This window comes from Patagioenas fasciata, chromosome 18, assembly GCF_037038585.1.
Source record: "Patagioenas fasciata isolate bPatFas1 chromosome 18, bPatFas1.hap1, whole genome shotgun sequence".
NCBI classification, from domain to species: Eukaryota; Metazoa; Chordata; class Aves; order Columbiformes; family Columbidae; genus Patagioenas; species Patagioenas fasciata.
Window position 1 is genome coordinate 5,454,202 of NC_092537.1, and position 16,304 is coordinate 5,470,505.

The following is a 16,304-nucleotide window of genomic DNA, read 5'->3' on the forward strand; positions in this document are numbered from 1 at the left end:
GTGGACACAGTCCCACACTAACGTGCAGTTTAGACTCTGGAAAGTTTGACAATTAGTGATGCACTTGCAGATGAAGATGCGTGGATCGGATGCTTTGAGAGGACATTCCCTGCTGAGGAATACGCTCCTTGGCAGCACATTGCACAAAAGCTTTTCTCCAGGGGAATTTTACCTGAAAATGTTGTTTTTCTGGATCCAGGACTGAGTATTCGAGGCATAGCCCACACCAGGCTGTGGCTGCTACAGGTGTACACCCCAATGGGATGGCAGAAGGTCCTTTTATTTTGCAACAAACCAGTAAAACATTTGTACAAACAGTTAGTACTAACGACTACCTAAGATGCCTGTATCATAGGGAAAGAAAGAGCTGGTGGTGACTAACACTGTCGTGTGCAACACAGGTTGGTGTACAAGCAAAAGTAATGACAATAATTACTTTTTGCTTCTGTATTCTACTATTCTGTGGTCTGTGTCTCTTCTCAGGGTATAAACATGATTTCTTCTTCCAAACACTCACTAGAACTATTGGCATTGAGGAAACCAGAATTAGCTCCACTCTTGGCTGTGGTTAGTTGCCAGTATTATGCTGTAAAATTTGCACTAGAAAGGATTTACCAGTATTGGACAAAATCATTTGCCATATTAAATAGTCTTCCAGCTCTCACAGATGACAAAGGGAACCAACGTGCAGATGTAGCAATAGCTTCTTGTGGTTCTGCGCACACACGTGTGTGCTGCAGCTGATGAGAGCTCTGCCTGAATAGAGATCATTTGGCTCAAATGATCCTTGCGGGACAATTTTTATATCAATTCTAAGATCATTTTGGGGCGATTCGTCACAAAAGCATTCCTTAGTATAAGGAATTTCATCTCCTTACACTTCTCTAAAGAACTGAGACCAGCTGTATGCATTTCCTCCAAATTTCTCTGTGAAGTTTTTAATCTTTAAGATCATTCAAGAGTCTCCTCAAACTGAGACTTTAAGGGCCAATTAATGTGGCTGATTTATAAACCCTTTTGACAAGGGATACAGTGCAGTGAAGAGACAAAGCCTTCAATACCAGCCATAGGTTCTCTCTGCCAGCAGGCACTGGTGCTGCATACAGCTCAAGACAGCCAAGGCAAAATATGCCTTAGGAAGCCTGATCTCAAGCATCAGAATCAGTTGAAATAATTACAGATTATTAATCCAGTTTTGGACTCCAGCTTTTCCGTCTCCTCTGGCATACAATGGTGCAGAGTCACAGCTCCAGCCTGGCGACCAAAACCAGGGACGTGCTGGTGCCCTGATGCTGGTGCAGAGTGCAGTGGCTTCGGGGACCCTGCTTTGTGTCCTCAGCATTGCCAGAGCTAGAGAAGGGAATACATGGGCTCACGCGCACATCTTCCCCCTTCAACTTTACCTGGGCTGCTAAAATTATAAAGGGGTTTGCTGTAGACCCTCATCCTTTGCATAACAGGAGTATGTCTCAGTTGGTGTGGGAGTATTCTGTTTTTGCAGCGCTTCATCCTTAGAGGAGAAAGCCAAAGTTCAACCATTTAGGAAGAATGAAGGGCCAAATTCTGCTGTTACTTAAACAGGGACAAACCCACAGGTGACTGAAGCATGGGAATTGCTAGAACTCACAGTGCAGGTCAAGTTCTAGGAGTCAGTAGGTCTGTGCTGAGGTATCTCAGCAGGGTTGAGTGCCCTGGGAATGTTGTGCCTTACTTGTACTAACCTCTGCTTTGTCTGTCTCTCTCATCTGGCAAATCCCCTCCTCCCTGATCCCTTTGTGCTCCGATACAGATGGCTATAAGGAATGACTCTTTGGATAGCAAGGAGAATCTCCACACTGAGGTGAGTGAACCCTCTGACCCAAATGTCCCCGCTGTGCCCAAGGAGGAGTCACCAGTGGCTCTGACGCCCTCAGAAGCACAACAGTTGGCTGCATGGAGCCGGGCGAGCGTTCATACGCAGCAGCATTCCCACAATCAGTATAACATTTCAAAGCAGGCACCAGCGTCATGTGCTTGTACTGACTCGTATCAGGAGACACCTGGAGATTCAATGGACCAAGAAGTATCTGAAATAACCAGCTCCTCGGAGCCTTTCACTTCAGAAACTTGTACAGCCTCCAGTGCCTGTTCAGAGGCTCAGCCTCTCACTCCTAAGAGGAACATAGGCAATACCGGCAACGTTACATTGAAGGACCTGAAGAAATACCACAGCGTAGACACCCAGGGTCTTCTAAAAAAACCACCCTCTTGGTTAGATGATCAAAGGAGACATTCGATAGAAATTTGTTCCATGGAAAACAGCCCTCAGCACCATTCCACATCTAGCTCTTCTGGCTTCATAAGTCAGGTGGTAAGTGAAATGGAAGGCTTGCAAGGAACGCGGCAGAAGAAAAAACTGAGCCCTCCGTGTATATCTATAGATCCACCCGACGGACAGAGCTTGCTGCCCAGAGGACCTCACAGCATCTCGCCTGCCGGTGGAGACGTTTGCCTGCGGCGGCGTGCTCCATCTTGCGAGTCCAAGGATTCGATGGATTTAGGGGATTCGTTGCTTCCAGACAGTATGTCAGCATCTCCTACCCCAAAGAAAGACTTGTTGACACTTCCTAGCTTTTCCTTTGATCAAACGGAGACGGACCCCTGAGTTACTTTTCTGTCGGTGCCAAATGTTTTCTTCCTTTCATGTAATAGAAAAAACAAAAACAAAGAAGAAACTCTGTATTCCAAAATGGCACTGGGTAAAAATTTTCCAAAGAAAGATTAAAGAACCAGCTGGTTAAAAGAGTGGTTAACCTATATCACGCTTACTTAAGCATATGTTCTGCTTAGGTAAAAGCAATACAATGTGCAGAATCTATATGTATATTATATTTTATTAAATTAATTGAATCTAGTATTGCGGGATGTAGTACATTTTGTGACTAAAGACTCGTTTAATTTTCTTCTATTTTATGTATCTCAGAATATTTCTGAGATAAAGTTGGTTTTTATGAATATTTTAACCTAAAAAAAATATATATTTAATCCCTTCTCTTTTTTTTTGTTTTGTTTTGTTTGGATTTCATTTTGTTTTGCAAAGCACAAAATGTAGCCAATTAGTGCATTACAGAGGAAATGTATCCCACAGTCAGCAGTAAATAAGAATTATTTAACGTAATTTATTTTCCCCTTGGACTTCAATATTTTTCTGGGAAAAGATTGTTTGAGTAGTATAGAAGAGCAGTGGCAGTTGCTTAACAAAATAATATGCCAATCTCGCATAAAATCAACATCCAGAGTGAAAGCCGATGCACAAGCCCAGGAAGGTACAACATGCTGGGTGGTGAATATAGAGCCCTCTAACTGTACAAAACACTGAATTATGAGAGGATATTATAGATCATCCCCTGGTGACTCACAAAATCAATGGATAATTTACATACGTGCCTGTGGTCGCTTCTGAGATGTTTTTCCAGTGTTTCCCAGGCGGACTGTTTCTTCTGCTGAGTTGTACCCCTGTTTGCACTCGAGCTCCTCCTTTCTACACCTTCCTGGGAAGGAGGGTAAGGCCAAGCTTAAGGTTTGCAGTGGGTGAATTCAGCGCAGACATGACACAGCAGTGGGCTTAAGCACAGGTTTAAAGTTAAGCTCTTGCTTAAACTGCCTCGAGGTTGATCGTACTCAAGTAATAATTGAAAATTAAAATCGTGTGCTTATGCATTCGACAGAATCAAGGCCTACAGCAAGTTATTTGTGTAAGAAAGTCTGTAGGTACTGAAATGACTGTTGATTTTCAGTTTAGAAAGTCAAGGGTTTTGCAATCACCACTAGAGTTAATTTACATGACCCTGACTGTAATTTTATTTCAAATCTATCAAAAGCCTTAAGCAGCAACATCATGATACAAAGTAGATAAAAGCAGAATTTTTGTCCTTACTTTACAACACGTCCTTAATGTCAGTCATCTCGGAAATTAACTGTTTACTTCTGTGCTAATGCCCTCTGCAAAAAATCGATCTGTAAAACTGGACAGCACAGCCTGAAAATCACAAGAGGTTGGACCGGTTCGACACCTCCCGCTCTTCACAAGACTGATGGAAACCAGACATTAACTTCACTCCACTTCCACTAAATCACATTAAGATGTGGGCTAAATAAGACTCTGCAGGCATGGTTTGAAGTGTGTGAATAGTCATAGGTTTAAAGCTGCGTATGTGGATAAGGCTTTGCTGTATCATGTCTTTAAACCAGCGCAAGCAGGAGGAGGATTTGTGCTAATTCCGTCAGTTGGGAGTTTGTAACTTTTTGAGAACTACTGATCTTTTCAAATAACTACAACATGTTGATGTACAGCCTTTTATCCATTCAGAGATTAGACTGTTAAGACTACATGTATCTGCATTAGCTTCAAATATACATCCAGGAAGAATATGCTGTTTCTACCCAACAGCTCATGTGAGGTCTTAAGCTCCATTATTTTCACTTGAGGATGTTTACTCCATAAACAACCCCTGTTGATTTACATGTCCTGTGGAAATGTAAGGGCTTTCAGCAAGAAGTCAGGCAATCAGTGTATTTGAAGGAGAAGGATTAACATTCAGTAATATTTACTGCAGTTAGATTAATTCTTGGCTGGGACATCTTTCCCCTCTTCAACATGGGCCCATATGGAGACCGCTCTCTTTGATATGCCAGTCCCAATCCAGAGTTAAGCCAGTTTAAAGCAATGATTTCAAACAAACCTTTCATCAGTTCTTCCCCTAGATTGTATTTAAGGAAATAATAAAATTACAGTGTATTAAGCCTGAGAAGTATTCTTAATCCGTTTTTGGTTTTACACTCATAATGAGCCTTAGCTTTGCCTTTCACATGTACTAAGTAATTTGGGAAAATAGCTAGGCCACTAAAATTGCCAACCCTGGTTATTCCTTAATGATTAGGAGTGTGTTTGTGTAGCTGGAATGATACTACTCGTACAGTTCCTTGCTTCTGAAAAAGAAAATTAAAAAAGGCAACATTTTAGCTTGAAATCATGGCACAAAATGGTGATATGATCTTAATTCAATGCTCAACTCCAAATGTAACAGAAAGCCTAAAGGCTCTTATATTTTCAATCCTTGGGGTTTGCCCACTGACAAGGTTTGTGGAAATAACAAAAAGTTTACATCATAGGTGAATATTCAGTGAAGATTAGCTAATAAAAAATACTGTTTGATGATGCATTCAGGAAAAGAGATCCATGTAAAATAGTTTGTTTTCTAAACTGGATAAGTTTTTTCTAGATGCCCTTTTGAAAATCAAATAGAAATGTACTGCAGCGTGTGCAATAATCTTAAGATAATTTTAAATACCTTTGGGGGGGTTTTATAGAATTTGACTTTTTTTAAGCAAAATGTACAAAATCCACAGGAATTCTGTAGAATGGTTATGTTGATAGAATTTTTTATATTTTTGTAGAAATCTATAGAGAAATTGTTAAAAGTCCGCGTAGCACCTTGGGAACAGAAGCAGCTCTTATCTACAAGTTTCTTTTCACAGGCCTGGAGCCAGACCTGCTGTGTTACAATGCGTAGAGCCCAGTTTCAGAGCCAGCATCCAGGTCGCGCTTAGAAGTAAGCAGCTAAGCTCAAGTTCTACAATATTGCAGTGCTATTACTGTTCGAGAACTGTACCCATACCAAGCACCCACCCCCAAAACTCAGCCCCTATTGAGGGTAAAGTAGTCGCATGGCTATCCAGTTCATTGAAGCACACCAGCACTTTACTACTGTGTATTTACTGTAGACAGGAGGATATTCTGCTATTGCCAGTCTGACACATGAGGAAAGAGGGATTGCAGATGTGTCTGGAAAAATGTAAATTCCATCCTTGCAGCCCCTTGCACATAGAACTGACTTTTCATAGCTCGGTTACAGGCCATTTATACTGTAGATTTTTAGGAGAAGGGCAAAGAAAACACTGTTTTTGACTTCTGTGGTTTGCACTCAGCACAAGGTGTGTTCAAAGAGGAAGAGAAAAGAAAACAAAAGCGTTACCATTGTAAATTAGGCTATGCCCCAGTCTCCCCTTTTCTGCCCCTTTGGCTATAATAACCCATGTACACTATTACACAAGGTGACTAGAGTAGGCACGGTACCATTGCAATGTCCGTAACATCCTAGTATATATTATAGAACTTTGTATTTAATAGTTAATATATTGTTATACTGTATCAGGTATATAGGCCCAAAATGAGGTCTTTTGGTCAGGGCAACAAAAGGTGGTATTCATGGGGAAAATTGGGTTAAAATGTTCCTTTTTAAAAAAAGAAAAAAGACAAAAAATGAGTGTAAATCTTTACAAATGACAAAAACAAATGTGTCCTATTAAAAGCTTTTGAAAAGAAAACAACCGTGCATTTCCCTTTTTTGTTGTTGCTGATGATAATCTGTATCATTCTGGGCAGTCAAATCTTCGGTCACGTTTTAATTGCGAACAGTTGGAGTAGGTATTGTATAGCAGCCACGGACGGGGAGTTGAAAGGGAGATTGTGAAATGTCGGCCCTTTGTGAAGCAATTCGGTTTGACATGGCGAGTCAGGCCTGAGCACATCGCCCAGGGTGTGCTCGTGTACCAAGGAGACCATCAGTCACGTTCCTGCGATCGCACCACGCTGGCAGGGGACGGCTTGGCAAGAGCTCAACGATGAGAAGGCTGCTGGGACTTCAAAGGAGAAGGGGCAGATGTGGTATTCCCATGAAAATGTGTTGAAGAGGAAGATGCCATGCATTTCCACGCATTCACAGCTTTAGGATTTCCAGCCCGAAGCACAGCAGCCTTTTCTCCATCACTTCTGCAGTCATTTAGCTCCTTCCAAAGCAGCTGGTGGGGATGGTACCACCTGTGTGTGCTCCGAGCCCAGATGCTGCTCAGGTACCATCAGAATCAGCCGAACCTAAACTCTTCAGGGGTCTTTAGTGAATGAGTTATTTGTAATAGCTCCTAAAATAAAGAGTCTCCTCTGAGGAGCATCCGCTGGAGGGAGAAACCAAGTGCTTGGGCACTCCAGCTTGCTTTGGCATGAACAGCTTGAGGATCGCTCTGCAGGGGAGGGACCCTTAATGGACATCCCAAGTGGTTATGTTGTCTAGAGGGTGTCTGATAAAAGCGCTCTCGTATTCAACTATCAGTAGAAAACAACAGGAAGTTCTCCCTTAAACAGAGAGAAAATGTGGTTCTGTGCAAAATCCCATGCAGGGCAGGACTCCAGTGGTGAGCTCTGGCATCCATCTGCCTTGTCCAACTGCGGGGCCAGCCCCACCAGGCTGGAACCGCTGAAGTGCATTCCCACACCCCATGGCGTTAAGGTAAACTGGGCTGGGCCAAGAACACAGAGCAGCTCATGGATTCAAGCACTTTGCACCTTTCTGCACACAGGTGAGTTTAACCCTATGGAAATACCTTATAGTGGATGGCAAAACCCTCTATTTCTAGTGCTGGGTTTCAGAGAAGCTTGGGAGGGAGGTTGGTTTTTCGTTCTGTTTTGTGAGTATTCCCATATGAAGCTCTTTTGCTGAGTTTTGCTCGTGGTTTTTCCAAGGCTCCCACCCAGCCTGGCTGCTTGCTCTCAACTTGGCGGAGCTGGGGTATGGCACTTCGTTGTTCTATCTGGTAGGTAATTTAGATGTCATGTGAAACTAGATTGTTTTCTATGTAATGGTAGTTATATCTAGGGGAGTAGCACTTAAAATTTAATTTGTTTCTGGTTTAATTGAGGCAGTTAGGTGAACTTGGCTAACTGTCCTGCTTTCTGGAGAGCAGCGTCCCATCGGAGGAGCTGCGTGCACAGCACATCCCTTGGGCAGAGCTCTGCAAAACCCCGCAAGTAGCTGCATAAGAAATAGGAGAGGCCTGTTTGTGCCTTCAGTATTTCAGGTGTTCCAGAGATACAAACTGAGACATGCCAACGAGATGCAGCCTGTACTAGAATCCCCCCAAAGCCAGAGTAGGAAAAAGCAATTTGAAGAAATGTGCCTGGCTCTCTTTATCGCTACCGGTACCATGTAAATGACCAGCTGTAATCAGCTACTAGGAAGTGAAGATCCTGCAGATTAAAGGGTTAATGCTAGTGAAGTTTTGGAGAGACATAGGCCTGGTTTGGGCTGCCCGGAGGTGGGTAGGGGTCGGGATCCCCAGGTACCCCCGGTCGGTGCATGCCTGTGCACGGTGTTTTGACACCATCTAGTGGGCTCGGGGGAAGGAGCGGGTGTGGGAGAGCTGCCCCACGGGTGACAGGGGCTGTGACACTCCAGCTCCCGGGAAATGTGTCAGAAGGACCCTGTGGTGCAGTTCTGCTGCTTGTGAAGTGCTTTGCTTCCTAGCTCGGTTTTGCAGAAACAGTGCAGTATTGGGGGGAAGCTAAAAAAAAAAACAACAAATGGAGGGTTTCTACTTCTGCAGGGATTTTCAACCACTGAATTTATAAAAATCTCTTCCTGCAGTAGAAAGGAAGGAAGGTTTTCTCCTAGATTCCATGCTAGCGCATGGAGTTGTACAGCAGACAGACGCATTGCTCCATGCTGGCAGGAGCTGCTCGGAGCTGGGCTGCTGCACATCATCTCCACTCCTGGCTGAGACTCAGGCTTGTGCAAAGCCCTGGGAGACAACAGCCCATCCAGGGACAGTTGGAGGGCTGCCTGGCATCTCGGAGGCTGTGGCAGCACCTGAGAGGCTTCTTTGTCCCTGCACAAGTTTATGCCTCCTTTTAATCATATGTAAAACACACTGCCCAGCACACTCTGATCCCTGTGCGTGCCGGTCTGTGCCGGTCCCGTATGGCTGGTGCAGACCCTTGCAGCAGCTACGATGCATCCCCAACCTCACAGCTCAAATGTGGTGTCTAAACTCTGCTTGGCCCAGGGTGGAGAAGGATAACCAAGCAGCCCTTGTGCCATCTCAGTGGCTTGTGCGTGGTGCTCAGAGGTTCTGTGTTTGCCCGGGCGCAGGCTGAGGGCTTTGTCACTAGATGGCAATGCCATGAAGAGGTTTAGCTGGGATATTTGTGCATATTAGCTCAGGCTGCACCTGAGGTCCCCCATAGCCCACTGTTTCTGTTTGGTTTGGCACGGTCTTCAGCATCATCAGCAGAAGCCATTGCCTTGCTGGCATTTTTGCATTTGAGGATGATTGGACTTTTAGGTGGTTTTTACATGTTGTATTCAATGCTTCAGATATGTTTACAACACACTGTACAATCCTGCAACATCCTGTGGCATTTTCTATTATTGCTTGAGTCACTGGATGCTATAATTGGCAAGCTTTCAAAGGTCTTGAATAGATTATCTTTACATATCTGTCTAATACCCTAAACAGTTCAACCAAAGACCCCTGCAGCTCCAGCTGGGAAATGAAAAGGATGGTTAAACCACTTAATTACTTACTGTGCTAACGATTATTTTACGGAAACAGAAAGCAAAATCCAGCTGTTCTGGGGAAAAATCAGGAAAAAGATAATATTGGAGTCATTCTACAAAGGAAAAATACTGCAGTGGACAGCATGTGCCATGTTGACACCAGCACAGAACTGCTCTGCTGGCTGTCACCAGCTCAGTGTGCCCAAGGGCTGGTGACAACTCCCCGTTCATTCAGACAACACAGAACATAGGTTTTGCAGCAAGATTCCTGCAAACACCGTAAATTCTGCATGCCCATTTTGCCATGAAACCCTGAACAACTCCAGCTCATTAAAACTAGAGGAACTTGCACGGTGGCCAAGCTGGCAGGGGCAAGGATAAGTTGTGGCAGGGGCTAAAGTACAATAAGTTTGGGGTTTAGCCCCAGGAAGCCCATGTGCTGCGTGTCTGTGGCTGTTTGTCCATCACTCTAAGCACCTTCTGCAGCTAAACTGACCACAGGCTGGGGTGTGTTACACCTGCCATGGGTTTCATCAGCCTCTTTATGCACCTGAGAGCATGTTTGTGGAATTATCTAGCAGGCAAGAGAGAGACACCCAGTGCATTTGGAGTTTGACTGCTCACTGCTGGAGCCACTCCAGGGTCATTCTGGGGTGATCTAGGCAGTTTTAACACCTCTAGCTTCTTCTCTTGCTCATCGTCCTCAATATGAAACACAGGGGAAGACGGTATTACATACAGTGTCCTGGAGGAGTCATATGTACACCATTTTCTCATTTTACAGAGCCTTGATGCACTGGGTGGACTCCACAGTGAACCTAATGATACCACAACGCAGCTTCAGGCCAAGGGCAGGGTGTTCCCAACCTCCTGCGCTGCCTTCCAGGGAACTGCCACCTGCAAGGAGGATCTTGCCTTCCACTCCTTGCTACAAAGCCACGTAGCTGATACATGCCTAAAAACAGAGCTGTAAGTAAAAACTGGGGCTGCAAACTCCCAGCCCACTCCCTCATCTGTTTTATTATGGGACTTCTAGAGCGCTCATTGTGCTTTCCAGAAATGAGGAAATTAAAGTTGAATCCTCTCATGCCAGAAGAGAGGTGCACACTGTATGCAACCCCGTTTGAGAAGAAGAAACCCAAAGTCTGCTGCTACTCATGCAGTGTTGACTTCAAGCAGAGTTTGTTACAAGTTCATATCTTACATGTGTTAAAACACGGTGTCTTCCCCTTTCTTATAAAGTAAATGTATAGGGCCTTGCTGTAAATGCCTCCTTGGCAGCCTCGTTTTCTTACCATCTGTAAAATGTGACACCTCTGTGGGTCGCAGAAAGGAAGCTGAGCCTCTGCTGTTCCAAGCAGAGAAAGAAGGTGATATTTATAGTCGACTAACCATAAAACTGTGACTTCCAGAGCTGCACATGCTCAACCCCCCCCAACCCTCAACTCTTAATGTCCTTCTTTATATGGATTTCTTCAGGAGGTGGCCACACTTCATTTTGCTTTTAGTGCTTTGTAAATTAGCACGAGGTGCCATATGAAAAGCAGCCTTGTACCTGGCACCGTGCTTGCACAAACAGCTTCTCTCTCACGTTACCTCCTGTCCTGCCCCAGTTGATAGCGAACCTGCCACTGCGTGCCACTGGGTGTGCCTCGCAGGCTCTTCGCGATTGCGCTGCCTTGACCTGCTCCATGTGTTAGCAGGTGAAAAGTCCTTTACTGTGCAGCTGGCACAGGAAAGAGGACACAAATACATTACTGATTGAACCCAGATCAGATCTCTCCACTCCCTGGAATAAATGTCTGGTGAGAAAAGGTGAGTTCGTGACCTCCCTGACATTGGCAGCAACGGTGCCATTTCACTTTGCTGCAAAGCCAGCCTGCATTTGGGGGAACATCACAGGAGTAATTACATGTTCTAGATACATACCCCTTCATCAAAAGGAAACAGGACCAAAGTGAGCTGCCTGAGATAGTGCTCCAGGCTTCCTTTTGCAACAGGTTTAGAAGAATCCTTTACCATTGCCCTTCGCAGGAACCCTCAAGCTTCTCTCTTCCATCTTGTCTGTCTCAGACTTTAATATTCCTGCCTTTGATTTATTTTTTTCCCCTCTCTGCTGGTCTGTTTGCCAGACAGCACCTGGAAGAGCTTGTGCGGGAGCTGGCACTCCAGTTGGCGCCTGCTCATCATCACCATCCCTGTTTAGTGGCACGGACTGCAACTGAGGGTAGCGGCTGCCCACTGTGAATTAGGAACATGAAGCAGGAGGCAGAACCACTTAGGGCCCCTTTAGAGTTCTCTGAGATCCAGGGAAATACCCTAATGCAGGACCTTCCTCCACAGATATGGTGGAACAATTCCTCTGAAGTCAATAATTTAATCAAGGATTAATTCACATTGCCCAGGTCAATGGAACTATGCAGTACACTGATAAAAACAACCTCTCCCCTCCTGTACACACCGCCTACGGTAGCTGCTCGTGAGGTGCCTCTGTACCCACGACATCTTACAATGCCAGAGCTGGTCTTAATTTAGGGTACATTCTCAAACTGCGCCGAGTTCTGCTCCTTGATGCAAGAAACGCAGAAATGCGTGTTTGTGTCAAGAGAGATCAAATTCTCAGCACTTCTCTTGGAGCCACTGCTCTCACAGGTTGTTGCAGGAGAGGAGGCTTAAAGAGCCATAAAGGAGTAACTCCTTGCTATTACGGACTTTTCTTAAAACTTTTACTGTGGTGCGGTTCCACTGAACAGAAGTTCTGACGTAAGGCTTGCAAAGACAGCCCACAATGCCCTTGGAAGACTTGGTTCACCGAGTTGGCCAGGGCTCCTCTAGTACTTCCTTGAGACTGTTGTAATGTGATTGTGCTGATTAGCCTGGATCAGTTTGAGATTTCAAATCTTGTAGTCAATCACCTGAGAACCTTACCTTGGGCAAGATCCTGTCTTCCCACACTAATAAGAATGATTTGCCTTTAGCCAGATTATAGTTAATGTCTGAAACAAATTCTCAGCATTGTTCACAGGAAGCACATGGCTGAGTGGGTATCACCCATAGCATCTTCAGTGGTCTTCACAAAATATTAGCAGAGTATTTTTTCTTCAGGGATGAAATATTTTTGGGACACAGCAACACTGTACTTCTCACCCCTTTTTTTATTCTGCTGAGTGTTTTTAACACCACCTTTCTGCCTGATGGTTCCTCACCTTCCAGCAGGGAAGGAAACTCAAACTTTTAAAGTATTTAAGTAGATTTGTGGCAGCTGGGTGCTTTGTGTGAGATGATGTTATTGGAACAGATGCTACAGCAAGTGGGTGGACAAACAGCAGGTGCTGGAAGGTCAATAATGCTGTAGGAAAAGTCTTGCCCAAGAAGAAAGCAAACAGTGCTTCAGCATCACGGGGAGGTGAAATACAGGTTGTGTTCCAGGTGCTACAATACAAAAATCTATTAGTTACACATATCTGTGAAATGTATTGACTGAAGGCTTTCGAAAATAAAGCTGCACCACCGGTTTAACCAAGTCTACAGCGGAAACAATCAGCACAAAGGAAGAGGCTGAAGGTGGATGGATAAGATGTGATGCTCATTGAACTCCTGCTAAGGCAACCGCACTCCACACCACTCTAAAGGTGAGACAGTAAGCATCGCCAAGATGTTAACGTTGGCCTGAGTGGTCTGGATGGATGGACACTGTCAGCCCCAAACCCAGCAGATGTCACAGCTGCATGCAGCCACCCTGGGTGACCATCCCTCAGCCTGTTCTTTGCCTCCTGTGTGGGGACAGCCCATGTCCCCCTCCAAGAGCAGAGGTCTGGTTGCCCCATCAGGTCACACTGATCAGGGTGAACTGTTTTCCTGGAGGCTTGGTCCTTCCACAGGGTGGGTCTCGGGAGCCAGAGGATGGTTGCACCAGCCGCTCTCCCTCCCCACGACACCAGCCGGGGCTGTTCGGTGGAGCCGGGGGTTACCGTTGCCCTTGCCCTACCCGGGCTGAGCGGAGACTTTGGACCTTCTGGCGAGCACCTCCCGGCCCGAAGGAACCTCGTCCAGCCCACGCCGCCCCGCCCGGCGCCTCCCGGCCCGAGGGGCGAGCGCTCCGGGGCGGTAGCACCTCCCGCCGCCGGCGGGGAAGGCGGAACGGGCCGCGTCGGGCCCGCTCCTCCCGCCCCCGTCCCGCCCAGGAGGGAGGGAGCTGCCTCCTTCCCCCCGCTGGTGCCCGGCGTGGGCCTGGGAGAGGCTCAGCGCCCCTGCCGAGGCTATGGAGGCGTTCTGCGGGTCCCGCTTCTGGGTAAGCAGCGCGGCCGGTGGTGCCGCCTCCTTCCCCGCGTTGGATGGAGAGGTTTGCGCGGAGGGGCCGGTGGGAAGCGGGGAGCAGCCCCCTGGCTGCCGGCTGCGGGGCTTGCCCCGGGGCGGAGGAGAAGCGCCGTGTCCCGCGGGGAGTTTCCCGTGCGCTCCCCGGAGAGGTCTCAGCTGCATCTCGCTCCGTCCAGCCCCGCGCTGTCCCCAGCGCCGGCCGGTGCGAGAACTCCCCCTTGCCCGGCCCGGGAGCAGGAGTGGGGTCGGCAGCACCTTCCTCCTTCCCCGTTCAGCATCTCCAGACAAGATACGAGACCCCGCAAGGCCCTTGGTGACACCACAAGACCCCCAGCCGTGCCGCAGCTCCCACCTTCCCGCAGGGTGTTCGCAGCCCTCCTAACACCTATGGTCCACCTCTGGAGTTCATAGCGATGAACACAGCTATTGCCTTCTTCTGAGGGTCCTGTTTTAGTGTGGTTGCAGCTCTTCAGAATCTCTCTGATGAGCGGGAAGGTGCTCCCCATACAGGGCTTTGTTATTGCTAAAGAGCAATAGGTTCACGGCAGCCGAGGGTGGTCAGAAGCCTTGCAGGATTGCAGTGGCACATGTTAGTATTTGGAGCTGCCAGCCTTTTGGAAAGGCCCATTGCAGCAGGCACTGGGGTTTGTCAGCAGAAAAGTTTGGGAATTGTTGCCGTGGTCTGCTCTGATGAAGTAAGTGCGAACTGCTGCAAGTACTTGGTGTGTCTTTCATGCTGCGTTCCTCCCCGTGCTGGGTACGCAGACGCTTTGGAGTGTATGAAGCCATGGGGATTTGAGCATGTATGGGGAATCTGGAACTGCTCTCCAATAAATCACAGCTTTTGCATGTGCCTTTCTCTTATATTGATTTAGCTCAACGGAGGAAAGAAAAGGAATGTCTGAAGATGAATCACTGCTAGGAAGCTATTAAAGGACAAGCAAGCAATTGGCTATGAGCTCCATCTTCAGATAACTGATTATCTTTCAAAATCTGTCTCAACATTAATTTTTAAAAGAGGACTTGGGCTCCTAAGCCCCTTGGTTACGTTGTGTTGTTTAGTTGTAGATTTCATTTCCAAGCACTCTGCATGCTCTCTGCTACACCAGTTGGCAGATAAGCTTGCTCAAACAAGTATTTTCACCTCTTATTTCTGCTATAAACACTTATACAGGAACAGGAATAAGCACAAACAGATCGACACTGCTCACTAGTTTATAAACTGCCTTGAGAAACGCGTCTTAGTTTTCTCAAGAGAGGCTTGTAGTGCAGCTACTCTTTGTAGCCAAAGGTTTTGATAGCAGTTTGTTGGTACGTTGATGGGAAATGTTCAGGCAGTTCTGCTGGTTTTAAGTATTAAATAAATGTGTCATTCTGTACTTTGTGGTGTATCCTGGTTTTAATATTGCCACTGCTTTTCAAAACTGAATTTGCAGGAAGTAATGTAAAGGTAATCCAGGGAAGGGGTTTGAGTTAATAAACGTTTATTTGCAGCATAAATGATGAAGGCTGCAAAAAAAAGTGTGTTTAACAAAGCATAAATAATAATTAAGAAGTATACCTTCAGCCTTGCTCGGAGTTATAGTTCAACTGGTATTAAGTCCACCTGCTTTGAAATGTGGTAGTTTGGACTGGGAGAGGGGTGAATTTTCTGTCTGAGTCTGTGGAGGAAGATGTCTGGCATGTGTTATGAGGCTTTCCAGAAACTTCTTTTTTGTGTAATTGCTGTATCCTCATACCTCAATATAAAATATTACTGACGAATGAAAGGAGGCTGATTGAAAGAACAGAACAATCTTACTTAAGCAAGTGGGCAAACTACTTAATAAATGTTCTGTTTCTTCAGAATGATGCAGAATTGTTAGAACAACCATCCGTTTATTTATATTTTAAAATGGTACTAGATAACGGTGTGAATTGGAACATGGGAGCCAGTGACCAGCAGAGTGGATTCAGTGACCGAGTCTTACACCCTGTTTTCAGTAGCCGGTGGTATTTTCTCTGTTACCAGGAATGTCTATTGTGAACTCATTTTATGAGAGATTTTGAGTGCTGACCATGTTGATGACAGTTACCTTGACATGATTTGCTGTGCAAATGTGCTGTCCCATAAGCAATGCAAGTAGAGGCTTCTTTTTGAAATATTTCCACAAAAACTGGGGCTTCTCGTGCCTCTGTACAACACTTGCAGAAGGAAAAACAAGGTGAAAGGCAGTTCCTGGCCTGTGCACACAAACTAATGGTTTTCAGCTTTGCAGTGCAGATCAAGAACTTGATAAAATGTGAACCAGTATTAATGTTCACTTTTTCATAGCGCATGAACTCAGACTCCTTCCCCGTATTTTGTCAAAGAAATTCTAGATATTTTGGGGAGCTAAATGGCACAGTAGTGTCAGTTTTAGAACTGTTTAGGGTGAAAGGAAACATGCTGTTCCAATTTAAACAGTTCTTTGTTTTGGAGTTTAAACCAACTACAATACTGTTCTGTTCAAAGGTGGTCAGAATCAAAACAAAACAGTTCAGAATTAACTCATGGAAATGTTTACATTGAAATACACCGACTTTAAGAGACGATTGATTTATCATGGATTTTTTTTGCTTTATCAAATTGTTAAG

General features: G+C 45.6%; 2 protein-coding genes across 19 annotated transcripts in view; both read left to right on the forward strand.

Moving 5' to 3' along the window:
* CACNA1G (calcium voltage-gated channel subunit alpha1 G) overlaps window positions 1-2,894 on the forward strand; it is a 138,458-nt gene extending 135,564 nt beyond the window's left edge. For all 17 annotated transcript variants that reach the window (XM_071816535.1, XM_071816530.1, XM_071816524.1 and 14 more), the window contains one exon: window positions 1,790-2,894. In XM_071816535.1, the coding sequence (XP_071672636.1) occupies window positions 1,790-2,644 (855 nt within the window). In that variant the 3' untranslated portion in view covers window positions 2,645-2,894. The remainder of the gene's footprint in view (window positions 1-1,789) is intronic.
* A 10,654-nt stretch (window positions 2,895-13,548) lies between these two features.
* ABCC3 (ATP binding cassette subfamily C member 3) overlaps window positions 13,549-16,304 on the forward strand; it is a 47,803-nt gene continuing 45,047 nt past the window's right edge. Inside the window, exon 1 of one of the 2 annotated variants that reach the window (XR_010652506.2) lies at window positions 13,549-13,662. Coding sequence is in view for 1 of the 2 variants with exons in the window: in XM_065852203.2 (XP_065708275.1) it covers window positions 13,633-13,662 (30 nt within the window). In the remaining variant the exon portion in view is untranslated. The remainder of the gene's footprint in view (window positions 13,663-16,304) is intronic. The other variant, XM_065852203.2, reaches the window with a different exon arrangement.